At 47.3% G+C, this 26,594-nt stretch overlaps 1 protein-coding gene and 1 long non-coding RNA gene across 2 annotated transcripts in view; one reads left to right on the plus strand and one right to left on the minus strand.

Annotated features, from left to right (window-relative positions):
- Nucleotides 1-9,951, minus strand: part of DENND3 (DENN domain containing 3) — an 88,415-nt gene extending 78,464 nt beyond the window's left edge. Inside the window, 1 exon segment of the mRNA XM_054020256.1 lies at nucleotides 9,640-9,951. Coding sequence (XP_053876231.1) covers nucleotides 9,640-9,951 — 312 coding nt within the window.
- A 1,158-nt stretch (nucleotides 9,952-11,109) lies between these two features.
- Nucleotides 11,110-26,594, plus strand: part of LOC128832102 (uncharacterized) — a 64,246-nt gene continuing 48,761 nt past the window's right edge. The window contains exon 1 of the long non-coding RNA XR_008443897.1: nucleotides 11,110-11,206. This is a non-coding gene — a long non-coding RNA (uncharacterized LOC128832102). The remainder of the gene's footprint in view (nucleotides 11,207-26,594) is intronic.

Raw genomic sequence — 26,594 nt, forward strand, 5'->3', positions numbered from 1 at the left:
ATACGACCGGCTATTTTCAGACCTTGTAAGCTAAGCAGGTTTACATTTAGTAGTGGAGTGGGAGACCTCTCAGAAAAAGCTACGTGTTGCAGGAGGTGTTGATTATTCAGTAGGTAATGCGAGATCCTCCTGTTTACAATAGTAAACCAGTGCAGCAGCGTTTCAGAATTCACTGTGCTCCTAGAACAGAGGTGGGCAAACTATGGCCTGCGGGCCGCTCCTGCCCAGCCCCTGAGCTCCTGGCCGCGGAGGCCCCCTGCAGTTCCCCTTCCCCCGCAGCCTCAGCTCACTCCACCACCCGCACAATGCTCTGGGCGGCGGGGCTGCAAGCTCCTGGGGCAGCGCAGCTGCAGAGCCCAGCCTGACACGGTGCTCTGTGCTGTGCTGTGCTGACACCATGGCTGGCTCCAGCACCACCAGCCACCGGTACTCCAGGCAGCAGGGCAAGGGGGCAGGGAGCAAGTGGGGTTGGATACAGGGCAGGGCAGTCAAAGAGCAGGGAACAGGGGGGTTGAATGGGGATAGAGGGCCTCCGGGGGGCAGTCAGGAAGGAGGAGGGTTGGAGGCAGTCAGGGGCAGGGGTTCCAGAGAAAGTCAGGGGACAGAGAGAAGCGGTGGTTGGATATGGCAGAGGTCCCGGGGGGGCTGTCAGGAATGAAAGGAGGGGTTGGATGGGGCAGCGGGGGGCAGTCAGGGGCAGGGGTTCCAGGGGACAGGGAGCGGGGGTGTGTGTGGATGGGGCTGGGGTCCCAGGGGAGCCGTCAGGGAACGGAGGGGATGGATGGGGCAGGAGTCCCAGGTGGGGGCCGGGCCATGACCCCCTCCCCTAACTGGCCCTCCATACAATTTCCAAAACCCGATGCAGCCCTCAGGCCAAAAAGTTTGCCCGCCCCTGTCCTAGAAGCAAAGAACCTCATCTAGACTTTATACACAGTCTATTAAAGACAGTGAAAAAGACTCCTACTGATTTCAACAGGCTTTGGGTGGAACTGGTTATACGCTGGGATAACTCCACTGTCTTCATAGGTTCCTGGTCCCACTGCGGAGGGGTGCAGTGTGAGCTTGTTACAGAGCTGCTGCTCAGGGATGGGGAACCTCCTGGCGCCCCAGCCTCCAAAATCATCCAGGCTGCACCTTCTGCACGACTATGTGCTAACTGATGGGTTCATGGGAAGTGGGGAGCCCTACTGCAGGTGATAGGCATCTCAGGTACTTAAAGCCATATGTAATGGGACTATTGTCCCCTTACTAAAACTCAGAGGGAGTGGTTTGGTTGGCTAGCTCCCAGCATCAAAAGAAAGGGGAAGGGTCAATAGGAAATCAGGACCCTGAGACTGACAGTCCCCAGGGGCAATGGGGAGAGGCCAATGCTCCAGGTCAGCCTGATTGACAGGGCGGGCAGCTAATCAAGTAGTCAGGAGGCCAGGGGGTCCCGTCCTCTGTGTGAGCTGGAATTGCCTGGGTCAGACAGAGTGGGGGCTGAGCTAAGGAGAGAGCAGGGGCCCGAGTTGGGCTGGGGAGCAGGGCTGTGCCGACCAGAAAAGCAGCCCAGTGAGCAGACCTGTGCTGGGGGGGAGCTGCAGCAACCTGGGCCAGAGAAGCAGCCCAGGGAGCTGGATGCAGAGCGGCAGCGCTGAGGCAGGGCTGAGGTAGTGGAGCTGGAGCAGTCCAAAGCCAGGTGCAGTGAGTAGCTGGGGAGAGCGAGGAGGGACCCTGGGCAGCGGGCCCAGAGCAGGGAGATGCCCCTAGCCAAGAGGCCTTGCAGGCCAGACTTGGAGGGGGACTGTAACCCTGACGGGGCAGGGGCGATGTTGGGAAGAAGAGTCCTGCCACCTAAAGCCTGAGGGCATGTGGCCACCGCCAGAGCAAGTGTCCAACCCGCAGCGTCCCTGCAGCACAACCCGGGTATGAGAAGGAGGCGGCCTGGGACTTGTGAGGAACAGACTGAATTTCCCTTACGTTCCAGAGACGCTGGTTGTGATGTCCCCGTGCCACAGAGTGGGGCAACGGGTTTTCCTTTAACCTTTCCCGTTTTTTCCTTTTTTTTTTAATTGATTGCTGTTTAATACATTGTATTTGCTTTGAACTGTATGTAATGATTAGTGGGTCAGAGAAGTGTCCAGAGCGCAGAAAGCACCCCGGAGTGGGGACACCCTAGCCCCTGTCCTAAGTGACCACGACAAGGTTGGGGGTCAAGCCCCCCAGGAATCCTGAGCCTAGCCTTGTTGGGGTTACGAGGACTCTGCCACACAGGAGAGCGAAAGGGGAGCCCTTGAGATCAGGCAGGGAAAATGGGAGTGAGGACTCAGATCCTTTCGCTAGACTATCTCACCAGGGCTGTGGATAAGCCAGGAAAGTTCCCCACAATGGCGGGACCATTCACCCGCTTACACATAGCCAGGACTCCCTGGAGTAGGGAAGCACCTAACTACAGAGTCTGCAGCTGCCAAGGGCCAGCCCTGAGGATTGAGAGTCTCTAGTGCTGCCATTGCAAAGTTCAAGCATGCTCAGCCTTGGCATTGCTACCCCTCCTGCGGCTAGTTGCTGCAGCTGTCTAAGGCTGGCCTTCGGCAATTGGACGCATGGCTGTAGCCAGAGAAGCTACATGTGGCTCTGTGACTACCAGGGGACATTAAGCTAGGAGCAGACAAAAAAAACTGGAGTTAACCTCAAGGAACAGAGGTCACCAGTGTGAAAGGAATGTCAACGCGAGCAGGGAAAGAGGAAGCAGGTCAGGCTTGCGGGGAGAGAATAGAACACCCGCTGGCTGTGGCGCATGTCCTAGATAGAAGGGAAACAAGCCTGGGGAGAGGTGGTGGTGACCACGTAGTGGAATAGTATGTAGATGGAAGCAGAGGGAGAAAGCCCCTGGGAACCTGAAGTCACCAGCCTAAGTGCTCACTGAGCCAGGGTTGGGAGAACGTTGTTTGCAGGTGGCTTGCTCAAACGGCAGGATGGGGGCTGGGGGAGGGGTTTGTCAGATCGGATCAGGTATCTGCTGGCTGTGGAACTTTGTTGAGCTGAGGCCAGGACCACATACAGTGACTGGTGAAATAGGGTGGTACTGGACACATGTCTACCAAACTTCTGAATGAGGAAGGAGATAAATCTGTGGAGAGTTTCCCCTGATCACTATGAAAGTTCTGCTCACTGTGGACACTGGTAAACCCACATGGGTACAGTTCAATGAGAAAAACTGGGGCCTGAGGTAACTGTGTTTGGCAATACAAATAGTCTTGCAGAGGTGTGTGATCAAAATGAAAAATGTCTCTGAGATTCAGTACTGAGTTTACTATGGTGCCAATAGCACCACCACCATGCTCAGAAAGGGCCCATAACGACTACATGGGGGCCCACAAATATATTTGGTGCTGGGCCCACAAAAGATTAATCTGGCCCTACCTTTTGCTATTATTTTCTCTCTTCCCTTTTGATCATGTTTTGTCGTAAGAAGAAACAGGTAGACTTTTAACAACCAAATGTGAGATCCACCGTTTGAAAGTGACAACTCCTGTCAAAAATGACATTTGATGCCCTCTGGCAGACCATCAAGGGTTTTTCAAAAATGTAATAAATAAAGTAACCTGTGATAACATCCTAGAAGTTTTATCTAATCCTTGCAACAAACCCCAGCTTCATGTTGCCGTAACCCTCTGGCGTCAGATGCTCCTGCATCAGTCACAGGGTAACTGCTTTACAAATGTATTCTATCTTAAGTACTTACCAGGACAGTTCAGGGCAACTGCATCTATGTTTGCCTTTACTGGGTCAGTATTGGTACCCATTCTCAGGCTTCCAGCTCTGAGCTGTTGCCTTTCTTGGGTGGAGACCCTGGTCAGAAGGGAAGAGAGACAGGTATCTCCAGCCTGAACAGTTCCCTGTCTTCAGTGTGTTATTCTCAGCAAAAGTGAGTCTACATAAATAGGCCTCCTTACTTCTCCTCTCAAACACCACACACAGTGTAATTGCCCTTAGTTATCAGCTACCACACAGTTCTTCCTAAGCAAACATATTTTATTCTTAAGGTAAAAGCACTACAGAGAAAACATAACAATAAAAAAAACCTACATGTATGCTAATAAGATTACCAGAGATCATAAATGGGTCAGTGTCAGTCCTTCCAACTCTTCCCTAAGGATTGGGGCCCTCTGTGGACTGGAGGTCCTGTCCATTTGCTGGATCATAACAGAAAGCCCTGAGCCTGTTTAAAATTTAAAAATCTTCTCTTTATCTGATGGTCACTGGAGAATCCAGTTTGAAGCAGTATATGCAAACCTCCATAGGGGGTGTCTTCAAAGGGCTGATAACCAGAGGAATTACATTAGCACACCCCATCCTCCTACATGAATTACATATAATCTCACAATAACACATAAGCAACTGCATTTTAATACATTGGACCTCAAACATATTAAACTCAATTCAATCAGGTTTGTCCAGGATATTGCCATCTGTCACACTTACATGACTCCTTTTACCACAAAAGGTATCTAAGCACCTCACAATCTTTTGTGTATTTATCCTCATAACAAATATTACACAATACTACTTCCCTAACTCCATTTTACAAATGGGGAAATTGAGGCACAGATCAACCAAGTAACTTCCCCGCGGTCATACAGGAAAGGCTGTGGGGGGTGTAAATAATTGAACCCAGGGTCTCCAAAATCTGGGCTAGTTCTCTAGCTAATGGATCATCCCTTGTGTGTTCTTCAGCTATACTCTCAGTTTCTGCCTCCAGAGGAGTGGGACACGGAACCCAGTTCCCAAACTGACCTTCTATGAAGTGAACTATTGTATGCTACAAGAGTATCATCCTTCAACATTATTTTAACAGTACTTATGGGTTTAATTTCAAATGTTTATACCAAAATACACATTATAAACTGAACAATACTCCTGTTTACATTATTACAGTGTCACTGCTTCCACACTGGACACTCAGCTCATTTCAATCCAGTACAGTAAAAGGAACTATGAGGATTCTTCTATTGACATGCCATTAATATAAGACAACGCCATTCCAATAACAATGTGCCAGATCTGATGACCTGCGAGCAGCAAAGTCACAACTACCAATATTTTGCCAGAACATATTCTATGTAATTGAATAAATTGATAAAATGTTTATCTAAGTCACATTATCTCACTTGCCAGGTGCTGAACAATGTTTTGGAAATAGCATACTCAGCCCCTGGGAAGAGAAAGTGCCTCTTGTTGCTCAACAGTTCACTCTCCAGACAACTCAGAAACACTAGCATCTTACTTCAGCAAAATAAATGCCATAACTTCAAAGATGAGTAATAGGAAGCAGAAAGGGGATTCCTGAGGGCTTCAGCAAAGATACACAGACCCTTGTGGGAAGAGGGGAGGGTATGTGAGCTCTTCCTAGGAGAGGGATAGCTCAGTGGTTTGAGCATTGACCTGCTAAACCTAGGGTTGTGAGTTCAATTCTTGAGGGGGCCACTTAGGGATCTGGGGCAAAATCAGTACTTGGTCCTGCTAGTGAAGGCAGGGGGCTGGACTCAATGACCTTCCCTTCCAGTTCTAGGAGATGGGATATCTCTATTTATTTATTTACAATTACTGTACAGTAAGTTAATTGCTTTCTCAAAATTTCATTTCTCTCTCAAAAATCTGTTTAGAAAAAAAAAATCTTGTGTGTTTTTTGGAGAAAGTTTTTGTAGATTTGTATATTTTGATAAGCATTACAGAAAATGTGGCTGTTTTTAGTTGCTCTGTTATAAATAAAATATTAATATAGAAAAGTTTAAATATACTTGACCCTAGATCAGAAAGAATTCTACCTCTTCAACTTCTGCTATCCATTTCTGTGGCTTTATCTTATGAAATCCATAACTTCCCCCTACTTCTAGTGGATTTTCTTTTCGTAAAACATGCCCAGTACTACATGCTTGCATAGCAAAACTTAAAATTTTAACACACAGTACTGTCCCATAACATGCAACACCAGTAGAAGTGCAAAGTATTGCACTACTTTCATTAAATGCATGAAAATTCAAGAGGACATCACTTAAATTCACTGAGAGCCTATAAAATTACATTAAATAAATGGAAGAACAGGAGTACTTGTGGCAACTTAGAGACTAACAAATTTATTAGAGCATAAGCTTTCGTGGACTACAGCCCACTTCTTCGGATGCATCTGTTAGTCTCTAAGGTGCCACAAGTACTCCTGTTCTTCTTTTTGCGGATACAGACTAACACGGCTGTTACTCTGAAACTTGTCATTAAATAAATGAACCTGGAGAAGAGCTCTGTGCAAGCACAACAGCTTGTCTCCTTCACCAACAAAAGTTGGTCCAATAAAAGGTATCACCTCATCCACCTCATCTTGTAAACAAACATGCCATATAAAAACAAAAGCATAACAATGGGAAAAATTAGCATATCCTCAAGTTATGGTTTTCCAGTGTGCTCTGTCATCTATAGGTCTATCTTTTATGTCCCAGTCATCATTGAAATCGTCTTGGGGATTGGGGCCTCATATTGGAATCTTTCATGGGAGGACACGTTTTTACCTTGCATGTTATGTTTAGCACTGAATACACACGTTCCCATAACAAATAGTAAGACATTACAAGCTCCAATATCACATTTAATTAAAACAGTTACAATTCTCCTTGCCATATTTACTACATTTAAATCTATTCCATCACTGAAAGTAAAAGCAAAAGAATTGTTTTTTTTATTTGTTCTGGATCTTACACTGTAACCTATACTGGTGCTTTTATTGCTGTACAACATTTGTGACAGTTTTCTGTCTCCTCAGGCAGATAACGTATAACATACATTGGCCCATCTGGCTTTGGCTGCAGCATCTATTTTCTCACATTGGTATACATTTGATTTGGAATCCAATAAATATTACACAAAATGAAAAAAAATGTCAGGTAAAATTTTCAAGTGCATAAGCGAATTAGGAGCTGAGGGACAGGTCTACATTACAGATTTCTGCTGGCACAGTTATGGTGGTCAGGGATGTGAAGAAGAATGATCCCTGACGAACATAACTGTGCCAGCATGAGTCCCTACTGTAGATGCAGCTATACTAGCAAAGTTGTACTCTCACCAGTATAGCTTGTTTTGCTGGTATAGCTGTCTCCATACTAGGAATGCTTTGCCATTATAATATACCAGTAAAGTGTTCCTAGTGTAGATAAAGCATAAATCTCACTGAAAAAAAAATATATATATCTCAATGGAACTTGGGTCCTGATCCTGCAAACACATATGTACATGCTTAACTTTAGTACCAAAGGAGTCCCACTGACATCATTAACTTTACTACTAATACTCGTAATAGTTAAGCATGTGCATAAGTGTTAGCAGGATAAATAACTTTTTTTTTTTTTTTTTTTTTTTAAGAAGATGTACTCTTCTTTAGTATAAACACACAAAAATGATTAAGGTTGCAAAGTTAAGTAAATGAAATCATTTAATTAAAGACACACAAGTGGGCTTAATTAAGTTTGCACAGGCAACCTTACACACTGGGTAAAGGAAGCGGTGCAAGTCTAAAAACTGCTCAGCCAATTAAGTTGCCTACTAACGTGACCAAAATCACAGGTCTACCATGGCAACAGCATCCAATATTACCATTTGTAATATATACCTTCTCAGCAAGCTACCCCTAATACAGCTTCCTTCCTGCCCACCCGCCTCCCTTTTTGACATCCTGTGGAGGGACAAGATTCAGAACAGGATGAGCAGAACACTACAGTTGGTTCAGTTCCCACTTTGGCCAATTTTCCTTCAATTTTTCAAAACAGATCTCTTAATTACATGTTATATCCACATTCTGTAATTCAAAATAATCTAGCAGCAATATTTGTGACACCACTATTTCCCTAATTTTGAAGTGTGTATGTTTATTAGCCTTAAACAAGGTTCCAAAATGTGAACCTTTCATTGATATCAGCTAAATAATAAACTGAAACCAACAAAAGATGCCCCATAAAAAGTGGCAACAAATTTAACAATAACCCTTTTATGTGATGCCATTAATGAGCACAAACAATTTCAAGTTTAAGCCATAGGACTGGAAGGGACCTCAAGAGGTCTTCTAGTCTAGTCCCCTGCACTCAAGGTAGGACTAAGTATTATCTAAACCAGGGATGGGCAAACTTTTTGGCCCAAGGGCCACATCTGGGAATAGAAATTGTATGATGGGCCATGAATGCTCACAAAATTGGGGTTGGGGTTCAGGAGGGGGTTTGGGCTCTAGTTGGGGGTGTGGGATCCAAGGTGGGGCCAGAAATGAGGAGTTCAGGGTGTGGGAGGAGGCTCCAGGCTGGGGCCGAGGGTTAGGAGGGCAGGAGGGGGATCAGGGTTGGAGCAGGTGGTTGGGGTGCGGGCTCTGGGGTGGGGCTGCGGATGAGGGGTTTGGGGTGCAGGAGGGTGCTCTGGGCTGGGACCGAGGGATTAGGAGGGTGGGAGGGGGATCAGGGTTGGGGCAGGGGGTTGGGGCACTGGGGGAGGCTCAGGGGTTTGCCCATCCCTGGTTTAGATAATACTTAGTCCTGCCTTGAGTGCAGGGGATTAGACTAGAAGACCTCCCGAGGTCCCTTCCAGTCCTATGATTCTACATCGCAAACCCTGACAGTGGCATGTCTGGATTCCACACATCACTTTGTAGGCACCCATCAAGTTGTGATGTGATGCTGCTGCACAAAGCCTTTTTGAGGCAGCATGCTGAAGTTATTCCATTGCACCAAAACATATCAGTGCAATATCATGAGTCAGTAACAGCCAGGGCTGCCCAGAGGGAGAGGCGCAAGTGGGGTAATTTGCCCCAGGCCCTGGGCCCCGCAGAGGCCCCGCGAGCCCTGGCCCAGCGGCAGTCCGGGTCTTCGGCATTTATCGGCGGCGGCGGGGGTGGTCGTCCTTCAGTGCTGCCGAGGACACGGAGCGACTGAAGGGCCCCCCGCCGCCGAAATGCCGCCAGAGACCCGGACCGCCACCGGGTGAGTACAAGCACCGCAGCTCCCCCGCTTTGCCCCAGACCCCCTGAATCCTCTGGGCGACCCTGGTAACAGCCAATCTTGGGCAAAGCACCCTCCCTACATCTCTCCTGCCCATCATGCTAGAAAGATGGTGTATTTCGCAAGGACAAGCTATACCTCAAATTCAGTTAACTGCCAAAAAAACAGTCTCAGATTTCTCGCTTCCTAACGCATGATTAATGATGCTTAACTCTTTCTGACGTTCACTCTGGGGTTACACTGTCTGAACAGAGGCAGGGGAGGAAGTGGCAAAGCAGATGGCCACATTTCGTCTCTCATTGACAAGGAAGCTGGTTTTCATGGATAGACTGGACACACCGGTCTGTCCGTCCGGCCAATGCTTTCTCACCTGTTGTCCAGCGGGCAGCAATTCGGTTGCACCGGGGCAGCCCGGGTCCGGGGCTGTGCTGGCGCGCAGGGCAAACAGGCTCCCCCAGCCTGTCGCTGCCAGCACAGCTAGGGTGATCAGACAGCAAATGTGAAAAATCAGGACAAGGGGTGGGGGGATAATAGGAGCCTATATAAGAAAAAGACCCAAAAATCGGGACATCTGGTCACCCTACAGCACAGCACTGCTGCGTGGGGCAGGCGAGCCAGCCAGCCCGGGAGTTACCTGGGAAGCGTCTCTCACCCTCTCCCCGGAGACTCCCACCAGCACGCAGATCTCCAGCAAGCCCGAGGGCAGCACCTCCTCCATGGCACCGGCGGGGAGCCGGAGCCGAGCGCTGCTCCGCGCGGAGCCGCCCTCAGACTCTCCTCCTTCCCCAGGCGGGGGCGGGCACCTGCTCCCCCTCAGCCCGCGCCGCGAGCAGCGTCCCTCCTCCCCCCTACTGGGAGCGGGAGAGACTCTATGGAGCAATCAGCCGCTGATTGGCTGTCTGCCCCATTCCTCGGGCCGTGTAGCCAATCGGAGCCGCCTGCACATGTGGAGCCCGAGGGGCTTCTTCCTCCCTCAGGCGCCGCAGCCAGACCGCCCCACCTGTACACACGGAGCGGGAGGGGAGGAGAGGGGAGGGGCGGGGCTCTGCGGCTGCCCCCTCCCCGGACGGGGGGAGTAGGGGGGAGAGGGGAGGGATGTGAAGAGGGACTGGGGATCAAGGCGGGCCGAAAGGGACCTGTAACCCAGTTACACACACGCCCGTTCCCGGCCCCCGGCTCGCTCCTGCTCCTCCTCCTCCCCCACAGGCGTATTAGGGTTGCCAACCCTCCAGGGTTTGCCTGGAGTCTCCCGGACTCTGCATCAATCGCCCAGTGACCATTGAAAGCAATCCAGGCTATTTTAAGAAATTGACATTATGTCATGAAGTGGGGGGGGGGGAATCTCTCAGACTACTTTCAGTCAGAGTTGGCAACCCTAACACATATCCTTCACACACACACACACACCCATGCTTGTTCATCCCCTCCCCCCAGACACACCCCAGCAGGTTCGCTCCCAAACTCATACACACCTCCCCCTCAGCTGGCTCAACTCCCCACACACACCTTACATCCCCCAGCTGTCTTGTCCCCACGCACACCCCTCGCTGGTCATCCCCCATACACATCCTTCCTCCCCGCCCCCTGCTGGCTCATTCCCACACACCCTTCCCACCAACTGACTCATCTCCTCCCCACCACTGACTTGTTCACACCCCACACACACATCCCTCCCCCAACTGGTTCATTCCCACACACACGCACGCTTCCCTCCTCTCAACATGTCCCCCCATACATACATCCCCCCCCCAGCTCGCTCATCCTTCCCCCCGCTGGCTCATCCCCCCACCACCAACTCATTCACACCCCACACACACACTTACAAACCTCCCCCCGCTGGCTCATCCCCACTCCACCTATCCCTCCCCCAGCTGGCTCGTTCCACATGCATGCACACACACACACACACACTCCCTCCCCTCAGCCAGGGACAGGCAGCTCCAGGCACCAGCAAAGCAAGCACATGCTTGGGGCAGCCCATTTGCAGGGGCGGCAGGGATCCAGCATGGGAACTGAGAACCAACAGGGGCCCTGGGAGCTGTAGTTCCTTGGTTAGCTCCCTGCCTATAGAGCCAGCCCTGGAGCAGGGAAAGAACTACATTTCCCAGCATTCCCTTGGCCACTACCAACAGGAAAGAGGGGGAGGGAATGAGGAAGCTGAGACCTCATGCTGCAGCCTGCTTTGGATGGAGAGCTGCACTGTGAGTAGGGATTCCAAAAAATAGGACACTCCACGGGGAGGGAGGGTAGCCCCCATCCACTCCCTCTGACTGCCCCCCACAGAAACCCCAACCCATCCAACCCCCCTGCTCTCCTGATCACCCCCTCCCGGGACCCCTGCCCCAACTGCCCCCCAGGACCCCACCCCCTATCTAAGCTCCGCTGCGGGGAGCCCAGAGCCCTTTAAATCCCACCCGCAGCCAGGGCTGGGGCCGGGATTTAAAGGGCTCAGAGCTCCCTGCTGCTGCGGGGAGCCCCGGGCCCTTTACTTTGCCCCTGAACCCGGGGGCACCCAGCCACCTCTGCAGCTGGGAGCCCTGGGTTGATTTAAAGGCCCTGGGGCTCCCAGCCACAGCCGTTGCCCCAGGGCCTTTAAATCTAGAGAGGCCCCGCCTCTTCCGGATGAGGCCACACACCCCTCAGGACTCCGGCAGTACCGGTAAGTCCTGTAAGTTACTTTCACCCCAGAATGTTGGCAGATTGGGGAACCTAACAGGTAGATATGGTGAGGATTATGTGTGTCGTTTTAACTCAGGGTGTGTGGCTGATGTTTGAGGTCTATATTTGCAGTCAGTAGGTGTGGTTACACTTAGCCTTGCTGCTAAATGGTCAGGCAGCAGCTGTGCTTGGGATGGTTTTTATCGGTTGAAATCTGGGGAGGCTATCACAACCTTTTTTCCGCTGTGTAGACCCTGCTACCATCGTACCTTCATCACCTAAACTTTAGACTATTGCAAAGTACTCTTATTCGGGCTACACTTTAAATCCATTTGGATCTAAAGTTGGTACAGAAAGTTGTGTTTCTCAGTAGAAATGTGACACCAATGCTCCAGAATCTACACCCAGAGGAAGAACAGTTATTTTTTGTCAAGGTCTAGACTCCAGAGAAAATAATTTAAAAACAACAACAATAATGATAATAATAAGTAAATAAAAAGGCTTCAGGGTCCATTCAAAAGTGTCTTGACGGTCCAGATTTGGCCTGCAGTCTGCCTATTGCCTATTCCTGACACAGTGACGGTCTACTATTTTTAAGTGAAGTTTAAAGTGGCTATAAAGATTTAAGTATCAGGGGGTAGCCGTGTTAGTCTGTATCTACAAAAACAACAAAGAGTCTGGTGGCACCTTAAAGACTAACAGATTTATTTGGGCATAAGCTTTCGTGAGTAAAAACCTCACTTCTTCGGATGCATCCGAAGAAGTGAGGTTTTTACTCACGAAAGCTTATGCCCAAATAAATCTGTTAGTCTTTAAGGTGCCACCAGACTCTTTGTTGTTTTTATAAAGATTTAAGTGGCTAAAGACCTGCCAACTTGGGAAATGGCCTCTTTGTTCTTAGAATGCTCCTGTACTTTAGAATAATTTGAAAAAAATATTATCCCTTTGTATTATTCTGATTGCATAATGATTCAGCTCCTGTTTGGGGAGTCCCTTAGTGCTGCTTGGCATGTTCCTCTGGGTGTATAATGTCACAATATTCTTCAGTAGTGTAAGCAAATCCATTTGTTCATGTCTGGATAGCAATCACATTATAGCAGGATATCCTGATGCCTTCATGATCCACTGCTAAATTTGACCATTCAGCAGCTGACCTTATAGTGATCCATCTCCTCGCTGGTCATCCTCTATTACAATAACCTTCCACTATTCCTTCCATCATAACTTTCCCAAGGTTATTTCCATCTCTACGCCTAATGTTACTAAAGTATGTACGTTTGCATCTGTTCTCCGAATCAGAGTCTTCAGTTCTCCAATATTTTTAACATAAGCTTTCATCTTTTTTCCCCATCCAGGAGATACACAAGAATCTTCGCCAACACCACATTTCAAAAGCATCAAGTTTTTTCTTCTCAGCAGCATTAACTTCCCATGATTCACATCCATAAATAACTATGGAGAAAATTGGAGTTTTCACCAGTTGCACTGTGGTACATTTCGAGCTGCCACAGTTTTTCCACACTTTCTTAAGGGAGGCCCTAGCTGGGCGAGCCATCCCATTAGTATAAACCACAGGATAATTCCAAGTAACTTTACAAGTTGCAAGAAGCAGAGCCAGTTACTGAATGCATGGCACTGCTGCTCCCAGAAAGGAATGAGTCACTGACAAAGTCCACACACACAATAACACAGCGGAGGAAGGATCCAAAAAATTGAACCTGCAGCCCTTATGTACACAAGTTGTCCTACTGAAGATAGTGTGACTGTTTATAAGAGTAATGGGTGCAGGGTCAGGTCCTAACTCTAAACAGCAAGGTTGTTTTCAGGTTTGGAGCCCACCCACCCTTCCTCGCCCCATGATTATAAAACGCAGGCAGTAGGAATCTCTGTAGGAATTAGATTTGCATGCTTTCCTTTACAAGGTTTTATTAATTGTAAGTTATTACACTTCATTACTTTATATTAGATCACCTACTCCATCCCCTTGAAACTTATTTATTTCCATTAGGGTAGCACCTGATGAGGGACTATTAGATATTGTATAAAGACCACAAAGGCAGACCCTATATTCCAGAGAGCTCACAATTTAGCATTTAGACAAAATGCAAAAAATGAATAAACAAACAATTCTGGATCATTCCCTACAATGTACTTTCTAGTGTGTTGTTCAACCTGTTTTTATAGGAAGGTTTTACTTTATTAGGAAACTATTTAAAGGTTTTTCTAGTGACGTTTGGTCTCTCTTTTCCATACACACAGAGTAAGCCTATGCTTTCAGCCTGAAGGATTTATTTTAGTTTAAAGAAATCAACAAGAAAGGACAAAACTAAAGTCTCAGTGAAGACCAGTGTTTATTTCCTTGTAAGGAGCTGCATTCCTCCATTACACAAAATGACACCCAACACTGCAGGCACCAGTCTCTTGGAAATTAAAGGTGCATTAAAGTATTAAATACATTCATGATATCCCCATCCACACCAGTCAGACAAACTTTGCAACTTTTAAATAGAGCCATGTATACATAGTTTAAATCACATAAAAATCCCCATATAGATATGCCCTAAATGGCTGACGGCTTTCAAGAATATGCTATACACCATCAATGCAGGGTTAAGCGCAAACAAGGAACCTTTGGAATAAACAGTGTGTCAGAATTATGGGGCACTGTTCTAATTGGATTTTAACTCTGGATTTAAAAAACAAAAACAAAAAAAACCTAGTTCAGCAGTACAGCTTCTTGAAAGAAGTTAGAGGAAGCCATGAGTGGTTGAGTGTGGGAAACTTTTGTATATAGTAGAATAACAAGAAGGAAATGGTTGAAAACCTGGAAGTTCAAAGATCCCCTCTGCAAGGGTGTGTAGATTCATATGAGTGTATTTTAAAGCCATAAGGCAGGGGTGGCGTACTTATGACTCTGAAGCCACATGCAGCTCTTCATAAGTTAATATGCAGCTCCTTGTAGAGGCACAGACTCTGGGGCTGGATCTACGGGCACCAACTTTCCAATGTGCTGGGGGGGTGCTCACTGCTGAATCCCTGGCTCTGCCACAGACCCCTCCCTTCCCGTGAGCCTGCCATGTCCTCCCCCCTCCCCCCCGCCCCAGAGCTTCCTGCATGCCACAAAATAGCTGATGGGGAGGTGCAGGAAGGGAGGGAGAGGCACTGATTGGCGGGGCTGCTGGTGGGTGAGAGACTCTGGGAGCGGGTGTGGGGAGCTGCTGGGGGGGCTGCTGACGTATTACTGTGGCTCTTCGGCAATGTACATTGGTAAATTCTGGCTCTTTCTCAGGCTCAGATTGGCCACCCCTGCCATAAGGGATAATTATGATTGTCACGCTGTCTGGAGTAGCTCACGAACTACAATACCAACCTCAGGATGTACTGTTAAGAAGCTGGGCACAAATCCCAAACTGGTTGTAAATTCTATCATTAGATTACACCAACTACGTAATTGTAAATTCCTCAGGCACTATATAGCCTTAATTTGGAGTCACAGACAGTCCCCTTGAGCATTCAGATCTATCTTGCCACCCAGGCAAGCTTGGCTCTGTGATAGATGGTCACTTTACACCAAGTATCAGAGGGGTAGCCGTGTTAGTCTGAATCTGTAAAAAGCAACAGAGGGTCCTGTGGCATCTTTAAGACTAACAGAAGTACTGGGAGCATAAGCTTTCATGGGTAAGAACCTCACTTGGTTCTGTTACTTCTGTTAGTCTTAAAGGTGCCACAGGACCCTCTGTTGCACTTTACACCAAAGATCACAAAATATTCAGGTTACTCCCATTCCCAAAGGACCAGTCACTTACCCCAGGTCAATTTGCACCTTAAATCTCACACCAAAGACAATGCCTGTAGCCAATCCTGTAATTAACTAAAGGTTTATTAAGTAGGAAAAAGAAATAAGTTATTTACAAAGTTAAAACAGATGAACATACACACACAAAAGCAGTTTTAGTTAGTAGATCATGATAGAGCTCCTGAAATATGCCAGCTTTGTACATCCGTTAGGGCAAACCCTGGTTAGTTGTGGGGACTCTTGCTTATGGTTAGGAATCTTTGTCGTTTAGAGTCCAATCATAAAAAGACCACAATTCCTTCTGGTCAGCGATTTTTATCGCCACCTCCCTAGAGTCCAAGCTGATGGGACAAGTGCTTCTGCACATAACCTCGCCGTGGGTAGGTAGGGAGAGCAATCAACAAAGTCTTTGTTCCACAATGGTCCATTTGGATCAAACAGTCCTTCTGAAGGATAGGAGATAACACCTTCTGTAGGGATCCAGCATTTTGCATTAGGTGAGGTTTTTTTCCTGTTTGGAGAGTTAGAGTTTCAGAATAAACATTGTGCAGTTATAAAGCCAACACTTAAGTATTACCTTACAGTATGGGATACAAATAGTATAAGCAGGACTACTACATGTGGCATCCTACAAGCATTCCATAAAGTCTAAACACTGAACACATTCTTATAAGACTAACATGTATTTTAACTATACTAAACCACAGGTAAACCAGCCTGCTTTTCAGCTGTGCATTTGTTAATGATCAGTGAGGCCTTTGCAATAGCTGGCATCTGGTCTACCAGCATTACAGTGATAATCTGACCTCCTACATAACAGAGTCTATAGGAATTTCAAAGTGATTCCTGCATCAGCCCCATAGCTTCTTGTTGAGCTAAAGCATATTTCTTAGAAAAACAATCTATATTTAAAGATTTCAAGTGTTGGAGAATTCATCACTTCCCTTGGTAATCTGTTCCAATGATTAATTACTGCCACTGTTAAAAAAGTACACCTCATTTCTAGTCTGAATTTGTCTAGTTTCAGCTTCCAGCAACTTGATTTTATTATGCCTTTGTCTGCTAGATTAACGAGCCCTCTATTCTACAAAATCTTATTATCCCTATATAGATACTTGTAGACCATGAGCAAGTCACTTATCCTATTTAACTTATCGAAGAGAAGATGGATAAAATAACCAGACTGATCTTAAATCTCTCACTATAAGGTGTTTTTTTTTTTTAGAGCTCAGATTCTTGTAGCTCTTTTCTTTTCTCAGCTGCCAAAACCCAGCTCCCCAGCCCAGCCAGCAGTTGGGAGACCCTTCAGAAGGCAGCCACCATCTGTCCTTCCAGAGCAGGACGACGGGTCTGGGGAGTTACAAAATTCAGGTTAAAAAACAAATCAGTAAAACCTGAATAATGGGTTTTTCAAAACTTGGGCATTTTTCAGGGAAATTCAATAAAAACTGAAAACAAAGGGCCTAGATCAGGGGTCTCAAACTTAAATGACCACGAGGGCCACATGAGGACTAGTACATTGGCCCGAGGGTCGCATTACTGACACCTCTCCCCCGCCGCCCTCGGCCCCTCCTCCACTCCATCCCTTCTATGAGGCCCCTTCCTTGCCCTGCCTCTTCCCACCCCTTCCCTGCCCCCCTTCCAACCCCTTCCCCAAAATCCCCACCCCAACTCCGCCCCCTCCGTGCCCCCAGGGGGTCCAGGAGGGGTGTGGGGTGTGGCAGGGGCTCAGGGCAGGGAGTTGGAGTGTGGGGTCCAGGAGGGGTGTGGGGTGCAACAGGGGCTCAGGGCAGGGGGTCGGGGTGCAGGGTACGGCAGGGGGTCAGGGCAGTGGGTTGGGGTGCAGGAGGGGTGTGGCAGGGGATCGGGGTGCAGGGTGCAGCAAGGGGCTCCAGGCAGGGGTTCAGCTGCAGGAGGAGTTCGGGGGGTGGGCTCTGGCCTGGCGCACACCGGGCACAGGGCAGGATCCCTGCCTGCCCATCTGCCCTGCCTCCGCACTGCTCCGGGATGTGTGTATTGCTGTTGCTTCAGGCACCGCCCCCAGCATCTCCCATTGGCCAGGAATGGGGAACCGCGGCCAATGGAGGCTGCTGGGGGTGATGCCTGAAGCAACATCAGCACACACACACCAATGTGCCCCCGCTTCCCCATGTTCCGGCCGCTTCCCGGCGCGGGGGCAGGGCAGGCAGGGAGCCTGCCCTGCCCCCGGTGCGCGTCAGGCTGGAGCCACTCTAGGTAAACGCTGGGGGAGGGCAAGTTGGGGGCCACGAGGAGCTCGCGGGCCACAGAAAATTACCCCGCGGGCCGCGTGTTTGAGATCCCTGGCCTAGATATACATTAGTACACACATACTCCCCTTCAATCTTTTCACACAGGCACACATTCTCCTCCATTTTTTCCACAGAGAGGAGTTCAGTCTGCAGCATGGCATCTAGAAGCCAGAGGAGAACAGCAGCTTCACAATTCTCCTCCAAACTCCTCATAATGTCCTCAGCAAAAGCAATCCAAAAATATTCCCAGTCAGCAGTAATTCCAGTCCCAGAGTCAATAATTAGCATCTCCTCAGCTTCCAGCAAAATAGGGAGTTTGTAACCTAGATCCAAAGTAGCACAGGCTCTGGGGTGCAGATCTCACAGCAAACATATCTTAGTCCTGCATTGTTCAGCCACTCAGGCCTGGTCTACACTAAAAAGTTAGGTTAAACCAGCTATGTGTCTCAGAGGTATGAAAAATCCACTGACCTACCCAGGGCCGTCCTTACCCATACGCAAAGTATGAAGCTGTGTAGGGCACCAGGAAATTTGGGGCACCAAATTTCCAGGTGCCCTACGCAGTGGCATGCTGCTCTAGCCCCTGCCTGCCTCTTCCCCATGGCCCTGCCCCTGCTCCACCCCAGCCCCGCCTCTTCCCGCCCCTGCTCCACCCACACCCCGCCCGTCCTCTGCCCCTTCTCCAAAGCCCCCACCCCTGCTCTGTCTCACCCTGCCTCTTCCTCCCCCCCTGCCCCAGCCCACCCCGCCCCTGAGGACTGCAGCAGGGCTGGGCCTGCACTCACCGGCAGCGGGAAGTGCAGCAGCCCAGCCCCACCGCCCGTGAGTGTTGGTTCCCCCATCCCCCAAGCCAGCCCCACCCCCACCCCCCGTGAAGGCCTAGGGCCAGCCTCCCCCCCACACACACACACCCCGCAGGGGAGCTGCATAGATGCCCCAGAATAGCTAGGGATGGTCCTGGAGCTAACCTCCCCCGGTTTAGACAGTGCTAGGTCGGCAGAAGAATTCTTCTGTTGACCTAGCTACCACCTCTTCGGGAAGCAGATTACCTACGCCAACATCATAAGAACATAAGAACGGCCATACTGGGTCAGACCAAAGGTCCATCAGGCCCAGTATCCTGTCTTCTGACAGTGGCCAATGGCAGGCGCCCCAAAGGGAATGAACAGACAGCTTATCATCAAGTGATCCATCCCCTGTCGCACATTCCCAGCTTCTGGCAAACAGAGGCTAGGGACACCATCTCTGCCCATCCTAGCTAATAGCCATTGATGGACCTATTTTCCATGAATCTATCTAGCTCCCTTTTGAACCCCATTATAGTATTGACTTTCACAACACACTCTGGCAAGGAGTTCCAGAGGTTGACAGTGCGTTGTGTGAAAAAATACTTTGTGTTTGGTTTAAACCTGCTACCTATTAATTTTATTTGGTGGCCCCTTGTTCTTGTATTATGAGAAGGAGTAAATAACACTTTCTTGTTTATTTTCTCCACACCACTCATGATTTTATAGACCTCTATCATATCCCCTCTTAGTCACCTCTTTTCCAAGGTGAAAAGTCCCAGTCTTATTAATCTCTCCTCATATGGAAGCCATTCTATACCCCCCATAATCATTTTTCGGAACCTTTTCCAATGTATCTTTTTTGAGATGGGGCGACCACATCTGCATGCAGTATTCATGGTGCGGGCGTACCATGGAGTTATATAGAGGCAATATGATATTTTCTGTCTTATTATCTGTCCTTTTTTTGATAATTCCCAACATTCTGTTTGCTTTTTTGACTGCTGCTGCACATTGAGTGAATGATTTCAGAGAACTATCCACAATGACTCCAAGATCTCTTTCTTGAGTGGTAACAGCTAATTTAGACCCCATCATTGTATATGTATAGTACGGATTATGTTTTCCAATGTGCATTACTTTGCATTTATCAACATTAAATTTCATCTGCCGTTTTGTTGCCCACTCACCCAGTTTTGTGAGATCCTTTTGTAGCTCTTCGCAGTCTCCCTGGGACTTAACTATCTTGAGTAGTTTTGTATCATCTGCCAATTTTTCTACCTCACTGTTTGCGCCTTTTTCCAGATAGTTTATGAATATGTTAAATAGGACTGGGCCCAGTACAGATCTCTGCGGGACACCACTATTTACCTCTCTCCATTCTGAAAACTGACCATTTATTCCTACCCTTTGTTTCCTATCTTTTAACCAGTTACCAATCCATGAGAGAACCTTCCCTCTCATCCCATGACTGCTTATTTTGCTTAAGAGCCTTTGGTGAGGGACCTTGTCAAAGGCTTTCTGAAAATCTAAATATACTCCACTGGATCTCCTTTGTCAGCAAAGGCAGTGTCTACACTGAAGCACTACAGTGGCGCAGCTGTGCCACTGCAGTGTTTCAAGTGAAGACAAGCCCCGAGTCCTCGGGCCAGACTTGTCTCCAGCTCTTCTCTTTATAACCTTTTCTGCACTGAGCTCTGATTGGCTCAGCTCTCAGATTGTGGGTGTGTGGAACCCACTAGACTGCTTGCCCTTAATGGAAATCCTCTGTACAGCTACAGAGATAGCTACTGAGCATGCTCAGTAACTACCACACCCCCCTCCTAGATGCCCCTGGGCCCCCTCTAACAAAGAGTCTCTCTACACATAGTTAGTCAAGGCAGGAACTCACATTCCTTGTTGTCCAGATAGGGGATTTAGGCTGCAATTCCTCCTGAAATTAACTGTGATCACTTTAGTAAGTCTGAGTTTAGTTCAGCAAATGCCATCCTGCTATCTCTCAGGGGCTATGACAGAGTTTACCAGTACCCAGCCAGCTTTCATAAAGCAATGTATTTATTTAGAACAAAAGCATTACAGAGAAAGCATACCTTGAAAACAACAAACAGCTTATATGTATGCCTGTCTTAGAACGTGTCACCCGTCTTCCACATGGAGACCCTTGTAGGTTTCAAAGTCCTTCAAACCCTTCCTGCAGGGTCTGACCCTTTTGGTTGAAGCCTCATGTCCATTCTTGGATCCAAGGAGAGTGATACCCAGGGCCAGCTCTGGCTTTTTTGCCACCCCAGGAGGAGGGCGGCGAGCCTGGCCGGGGCTCCACTCTCCCCCGGCGGCCAGAGCGCCGGGGGAGGGCAACAAGCCTGGTCGCAGCCCCAAGCACATGCTTGGTGGGCTGGTGCCTGGAGCCGGCCCTGGCGATACCTCCTCCATATCAGGTTGGCCACTTCATAAAATTCTGAGTTCTTTGTTTGCTAGGCCTCTTGAATCCAGTCAAAACCAGTATATGCAATTGTCCCCAGGTGGAACTTCTGCAGAGTTGTTGTTTATGTGTCTAGAGATTTCCAGTAATTACCCCCAAGTGATGTTTCTTCCTGATCGTTAATTCACGCTTAGAAGCTTTCCCTCAGTCACAACATTGCTTTTCTTGTTTAAGAAAAGAAGTTAACTCCTTCAGACATGACAGGTAACAATCCAAAATGAGAAGGGGAAAGGTCATATTCTTTCAAACAAAATGCATTTTAATATGGCCAAATGTAAATGTATGCATCTGAGAACAAAGGTCATACTTACAGGATGATGGACTTTATCCTGGGAAGCAGTGACTCAAAGAGATTTGGGAGTCATGGTGGATAATCAGCTGAACAGCAGCTCCTAGTGCAATGCTGTGGCCAAAAAGGCTAATGCAATTTTTGGATGCATAAACAAGAGAATCTGGAGTAGGACTAGAGACATTATTTTATCTGTGTATTTGGCACTGGTGCATCCGATGCTGGAATACTAGGTCCAGTTCTGGTGTCCACATTTCAAGAAGATTCAGAGAAGAGCCACGGGACTGATCAAGGGATTAGAAAATGAGCCTTATAGTGACAGACTCAAAGAGCTCAATCTAGTTAATGTAACAAAGTTAAAGGGTGACTTGATCACAGTCTAGACTAGAGTACCTTCTTAAGGAACAAATTTTGACACTGGGAACTTCAATCTAGCAGTTAAAGGTATAACAGGATCCAATAGCTGGAGTTGAAGCTGGACAATGCAAACTAGAAATAAGAGGCACATTTTTAACAGTGAGGATGATTAACAACTTGAACAATTTTTACATCACTGGAAATTTTAAAATCAAGATATTGCTACAACTGCAATCAGCACAGGTGATTGAGTTAACAGTCCTCTGGTTTAAGAGAGGTGCCTTAGCTAAATGAACAGGGCCTTTACCATGTGTTCATATTTCTCTCTGATCCATAAAAGACTGAATTTATTTACCTTCAAGGCATGTGTAACAGGATGCTTGGAGGGCCAGGCAGCCTAATGGCTGGCACTTCTGACCTCTGGACCCTTGTTTACCTGGTCGAGGTGCATCAGTCTTCTAGGCGGTGAGGTAGGGGGCCCCAGTCCCTCCCTCTCCACCAGGTCCCATCGCAGGGCCCTGTCTGAGTCAACCCCTGAACAGGGGGCCCTACCAGCAGGCAGTCTAAATCCACCTCCTGGCGCTACTTCCTACCACTGTCCCTTCAGTTTGGCTCAAGTCTCTGGGGTGGCTTGCCTCCAGTAGCACCCGTTCGTGGACCTTGGGCAGCGCCCAGCCATGGTCCCAGGCTCCTTCGGCCAGGGCAGCCATAGATTTGGTGAGGCTGAACCCCATATCATCTCTGGCTTCAGTCACCCAGTTCCCCGAGTTGCCAGAGGCTCCTAGGTCTTCTCCACAGCCTCCCTTGGCTGGGGAGACAGTCCTTACTCCCTGGTGGCTGCCTCAGCTGTCAGGCTAGTGACACTTCCCCTCAGGTAGACAGGGAGCCAGCTCCTGCCTCTTTGCCAGTTAGCCCCCAACTGAACCAGGCTCTCTCCTTTTTTCCCCATCCAGGCCTGGCATTGGCTGCAGATATAATGGGGGCAAGGCTAGATGGGCTCAAAGGCTCTCTTTAATCTCTGCTATGCTGCTGGGCAGTTTCGCTAGTTCATCGCAGCATGCTCAGAAATACACCCTAGATGGAACCACTATAAGGCCGGTGCATAATTGGTTGAAAAATCGTTCCCAGAGAGTTGTTATCGATGGTTCACAGTCAAACTGGAAGGGCATAATGAGTGGGGCCCCACAAGGATCAGTTCTGGGTCTGGATCTGGATCTTCATCAATGATTTAGATAATGGCATAGAGAGTACACTTATAAAGTTTGTGGACAATACCAAGCTGGAAGGGGTTGCAAGTGCTTTGAAGGACAGGATTTAAATTCAAAATGATCTGGACAAACTGGAGAAATGGTCTGAAGTAAATAGGATGAAATTCAATAAGGACAAATGCAAAGTACTCCACTTAGGAAGGAACAATCAGTTGCACACATACAAATGGGAAATGACTGCCTGGCAAGGAGTACTGTGGAAAGAGATCTGGAGGTCATAGCAGATCACAAGCTAAATATGAGTCAACAAAACAATCATCATTCTGGGCTGTATTAGCAGGAGTGTTGTAAGCAAAATACAAGTAGTAATTCTTCTGCTCTACTTGGTACTAAGTAGGTCTCAACTGGAGTATTGTGTCAGTTCTGGGTGCCACATTTCAGGAAAGATGTGGACAAACTGGAGAAAGTCCAGAGAAGAGCAACAAAAATGATTTAAAGGTCTAGAAAACAGGACCTATGAGGGAAGATTGTAAAAACTTAGGCTTGTTTAGTCTGGAAAAAAAGAGAAGACAGAGGGGACATGATAACAGTTTTCAAGTACATAAAAGGTTGTTACAAGGAGAGAGATAAATTGTTCTTGTTAACCTCTGAGGATAGGACAAGAAGCAATGGGCTTAAATTGCAGCAGGGAGGTTTAGGTTGGGACATTAGGAAAAACTTCCGGTCAGGGTGGTTAAGTACTGGAATAAATTGCCTAGGGAGGTTTTGGAATCTCCATCACTGGAAATTTTTAAGAGCAGGTTAGACAAACACCTGCCAGGGATGGTCTAGATAATACTTAGTCCTGTCATGAGTACAGGGGACTGGACTAGATGACCTCTTGAAGTCCCTTCCAGTCTACAATTTTATGATTCTATGCTACAAGATTGATGTATAGTCCCAGGTTCTGGGGGAGTGGTGGGTTGCGGGATGTAATGGTCAGATGAATATGGCTGTTGATTTGTTAGGCAATTTTGTGGTAGTGTGTGATTATGACCAAACAATCTCTGTTACTCACATTTTCCATTGCTGCCAACAACATGTCCTCATCACTCAAGCCAACAACTTTGGGATCATCCCTGGCTGCTACCACTCTTCCCAACCCCCTATTCAGGTGGTGACCACTTAATGAGGAAGTGCCTATATTATATAAATATTTTCCACCTTTTCTGTCTATCCCAATGGCCAAATCACAGGTCCACGCCCATGTGACAATCCCTGACCTGCATTGACTACTGCAGTCTCATCTTCTCTGATCTCTGTGATGCTAACCCTGTTCTTCTTCAGGATGTCCAAAGTATTATGGAGGCCTGGCTTGCATCTCCTTCCATATCCTCTCTCGCCCTTGCCCTTCTGCTAATGATGCCCCCTCCAAAATCCCTTTAGTCTCCTTACCCACAATTGTCTCCTTACCCTCATCCATATTGCCTCTTACATTGGAACTCCTGCCCAAAATCTATTTGGCACACCTCCAGCTCCACCTTTTGCTAAAATCTCACTTCTGTCGCTTTGCCTACAAAAATGTCCACTTTTTAACAATTTAAAATAAATTTAAAAAAATACCTAGACATACAGATGCCTACACTCAATAATCACATATCTGTGAATCATATAATATCAGGGTTGGAAGGGACCTCAGGAGATCATTTAGTCCAACCCCCTGCTCAAAACAGGACCAATCCCCAATTAGATCATCCAACAGATTTTTACCCTATATCCCTAAATGGCCCCCTCAAGGCATTCTTCCCTTCCTCATACCCTCTCCTCCCTAATATCTGGAATAGCATCTCTCATCTATTATGTTCATTGTTTAGGGCCCAGACCTGCAAATGGATCCACATAGGCAGGCCCTCGTATCCATTGAGGTGAGTGGAGCTCTACACTAGCACAGAGATCCCTGTCATCAGATCTCATTGCAGGTTTGGGACCTGTCTTCTCGGGATTGCCAGTGAAGTGCCTACCCCACTTGTGGGTGCTATAAAATATAACTGCTGGGCGGGCTATCCTTATAGAAAGTTTTATCCGTGGTTGTGTGTAGGTTTACACATTTGTAAAAGTATTTAGACCTACAGACAGGCTTTTTTTTTTTTTTTTTTTTAAATAAATGTGAAGAAATAATTTTTTTGCTTCAGCTTTCCTCACACTTGCTTTGGATATTTATTTATTTTGTTAATACAGGACTTTTCAGATGGACTCTGAAGGTTTCCCCATATTGTGTTTCAGGACTGCAGGAAATGTATAGTGCATTGCTTTTTCTTTTCTTTTCTTTTTTACTGAATGTAGAGACTTTTTTTTTTTAAAATCCTTCCATGCTAGTGTAGGCTGATCGCTTTGCTGCTCACTTCTGCATCCTCGCTTCTCCTGTTATGGTATAGGCTTTTTCACAGCAATGCCTAGGGTTAGAATTGATACAAAACCCACTCCTTCCTTCCTTCCTTCACCTTGGTCACAGAAATACACGCTTGTGTATTAAGACTTGTTTGCTTTCTGAACTGTGCAAGATTACAGAGAAAATAACTCTTTACTCCAGCTGAAAAAAACCCCAACCAGCCAAATAGAAGTCATTTTGTCTGGGCTGTATGAAGTAACCTGTGTTTATACTGCAATCTCATTCACTTTGCAGCAAAATTTGTTGTCTGAAGCACTGCATCTCCAGATCTTAGAAAACATGCTTTATAGAAAGCTTGATCTATTTAGCTTAACAAAGAGAAGGTTAAGGGGTGACTTGATTTCAGCTTATGAGTACCTACACGGGGAACTAATATTTAATAATGGGCTCTTCAATCTAGCACAGAAAGGTATAACACAATCCAATGGATGAAAGTTTAAGCTAGACAAATTCAGACTGGAAATAAGGCATAAATTTGTAATGGTGAGAGTAATTAATCATTGGAACAATTTACTGAGGCTCATAGTGGATCCTCCATCACTGACTATTTTTAATCAAGATTGGATGTTTATTTTCTAAAAGAGAAGCTCAAGGAATTATTTGGGGGAGATTCTCTGGCCTGTGTTCTACAGGAGGTCAGACTAGATGATCACAATGGTCCCTTCTGGCCCTGAAATCTATGATCCCCTTTGGATCTAAATGCAATTCTACTTAACCACTGTGAATGATCATCTCTAAGCAAAGCTTGGGGAGTTTTTCATAGATTCATAGATTCTAGGACTGGAAGGGACCTCGAGAGGTCATCGAGTCCAGTCCCCTGCCCCTCTGCAAACCTTTGGCTTGTTGAGCTCCCACTGGCTTTCATGACATTTCTGCATCTGGAAGTCTTGCACGAGCTGGTCCCCAGTTTCCTTTTCTTTAGTCTAGATTGATCGCGGAGGAGCAAAATTCAGCACACTTGTAAGAAGAGAGGGATTCTTGTTAATAGGCTTTGACACCTCTTCCAGGGGAGAAGGGTACATTTTTTAAAATTTACAACTGAGCAAGTTATTGTTCCTGCAGGGTCTTGATGCCACTTTGAGTTGGTGTGTCTGTGGGGATCTTGCTACCAATGATGATACTGGAGAGGTTGGGGGGTTGTTTGAAGGCCAGAAATGGGGGTTCAGGAAAGATCTCTTTCAAGATGGGGTCCCCATCAAGTATGGCTTGTAGTTGTTTGATGATACCCTGTATGGATTCCAGTGTGGGATGGCAGGTGACAACTACAGATGCAAGACTTGCAGACATATCTCCACTGCTACAATGATCAACGCCCCCAC

The sequence above is a fragment of the Malaclemys terrapin genome, chromosome 2 (assembly GCF_027887155.1).
Source record: "Malaclemys terrapin pileata isolate rMalTer1 chromosome 2, rMalTer1.hap1, whole genome shotgun sequence".
Classification (NCBI taxonomy): domain Eukaryota; kingdom Metazoa; phylum Chordata; order Testudines; family Emydidae; genus Malaclemys; species Malaclemys terrapin.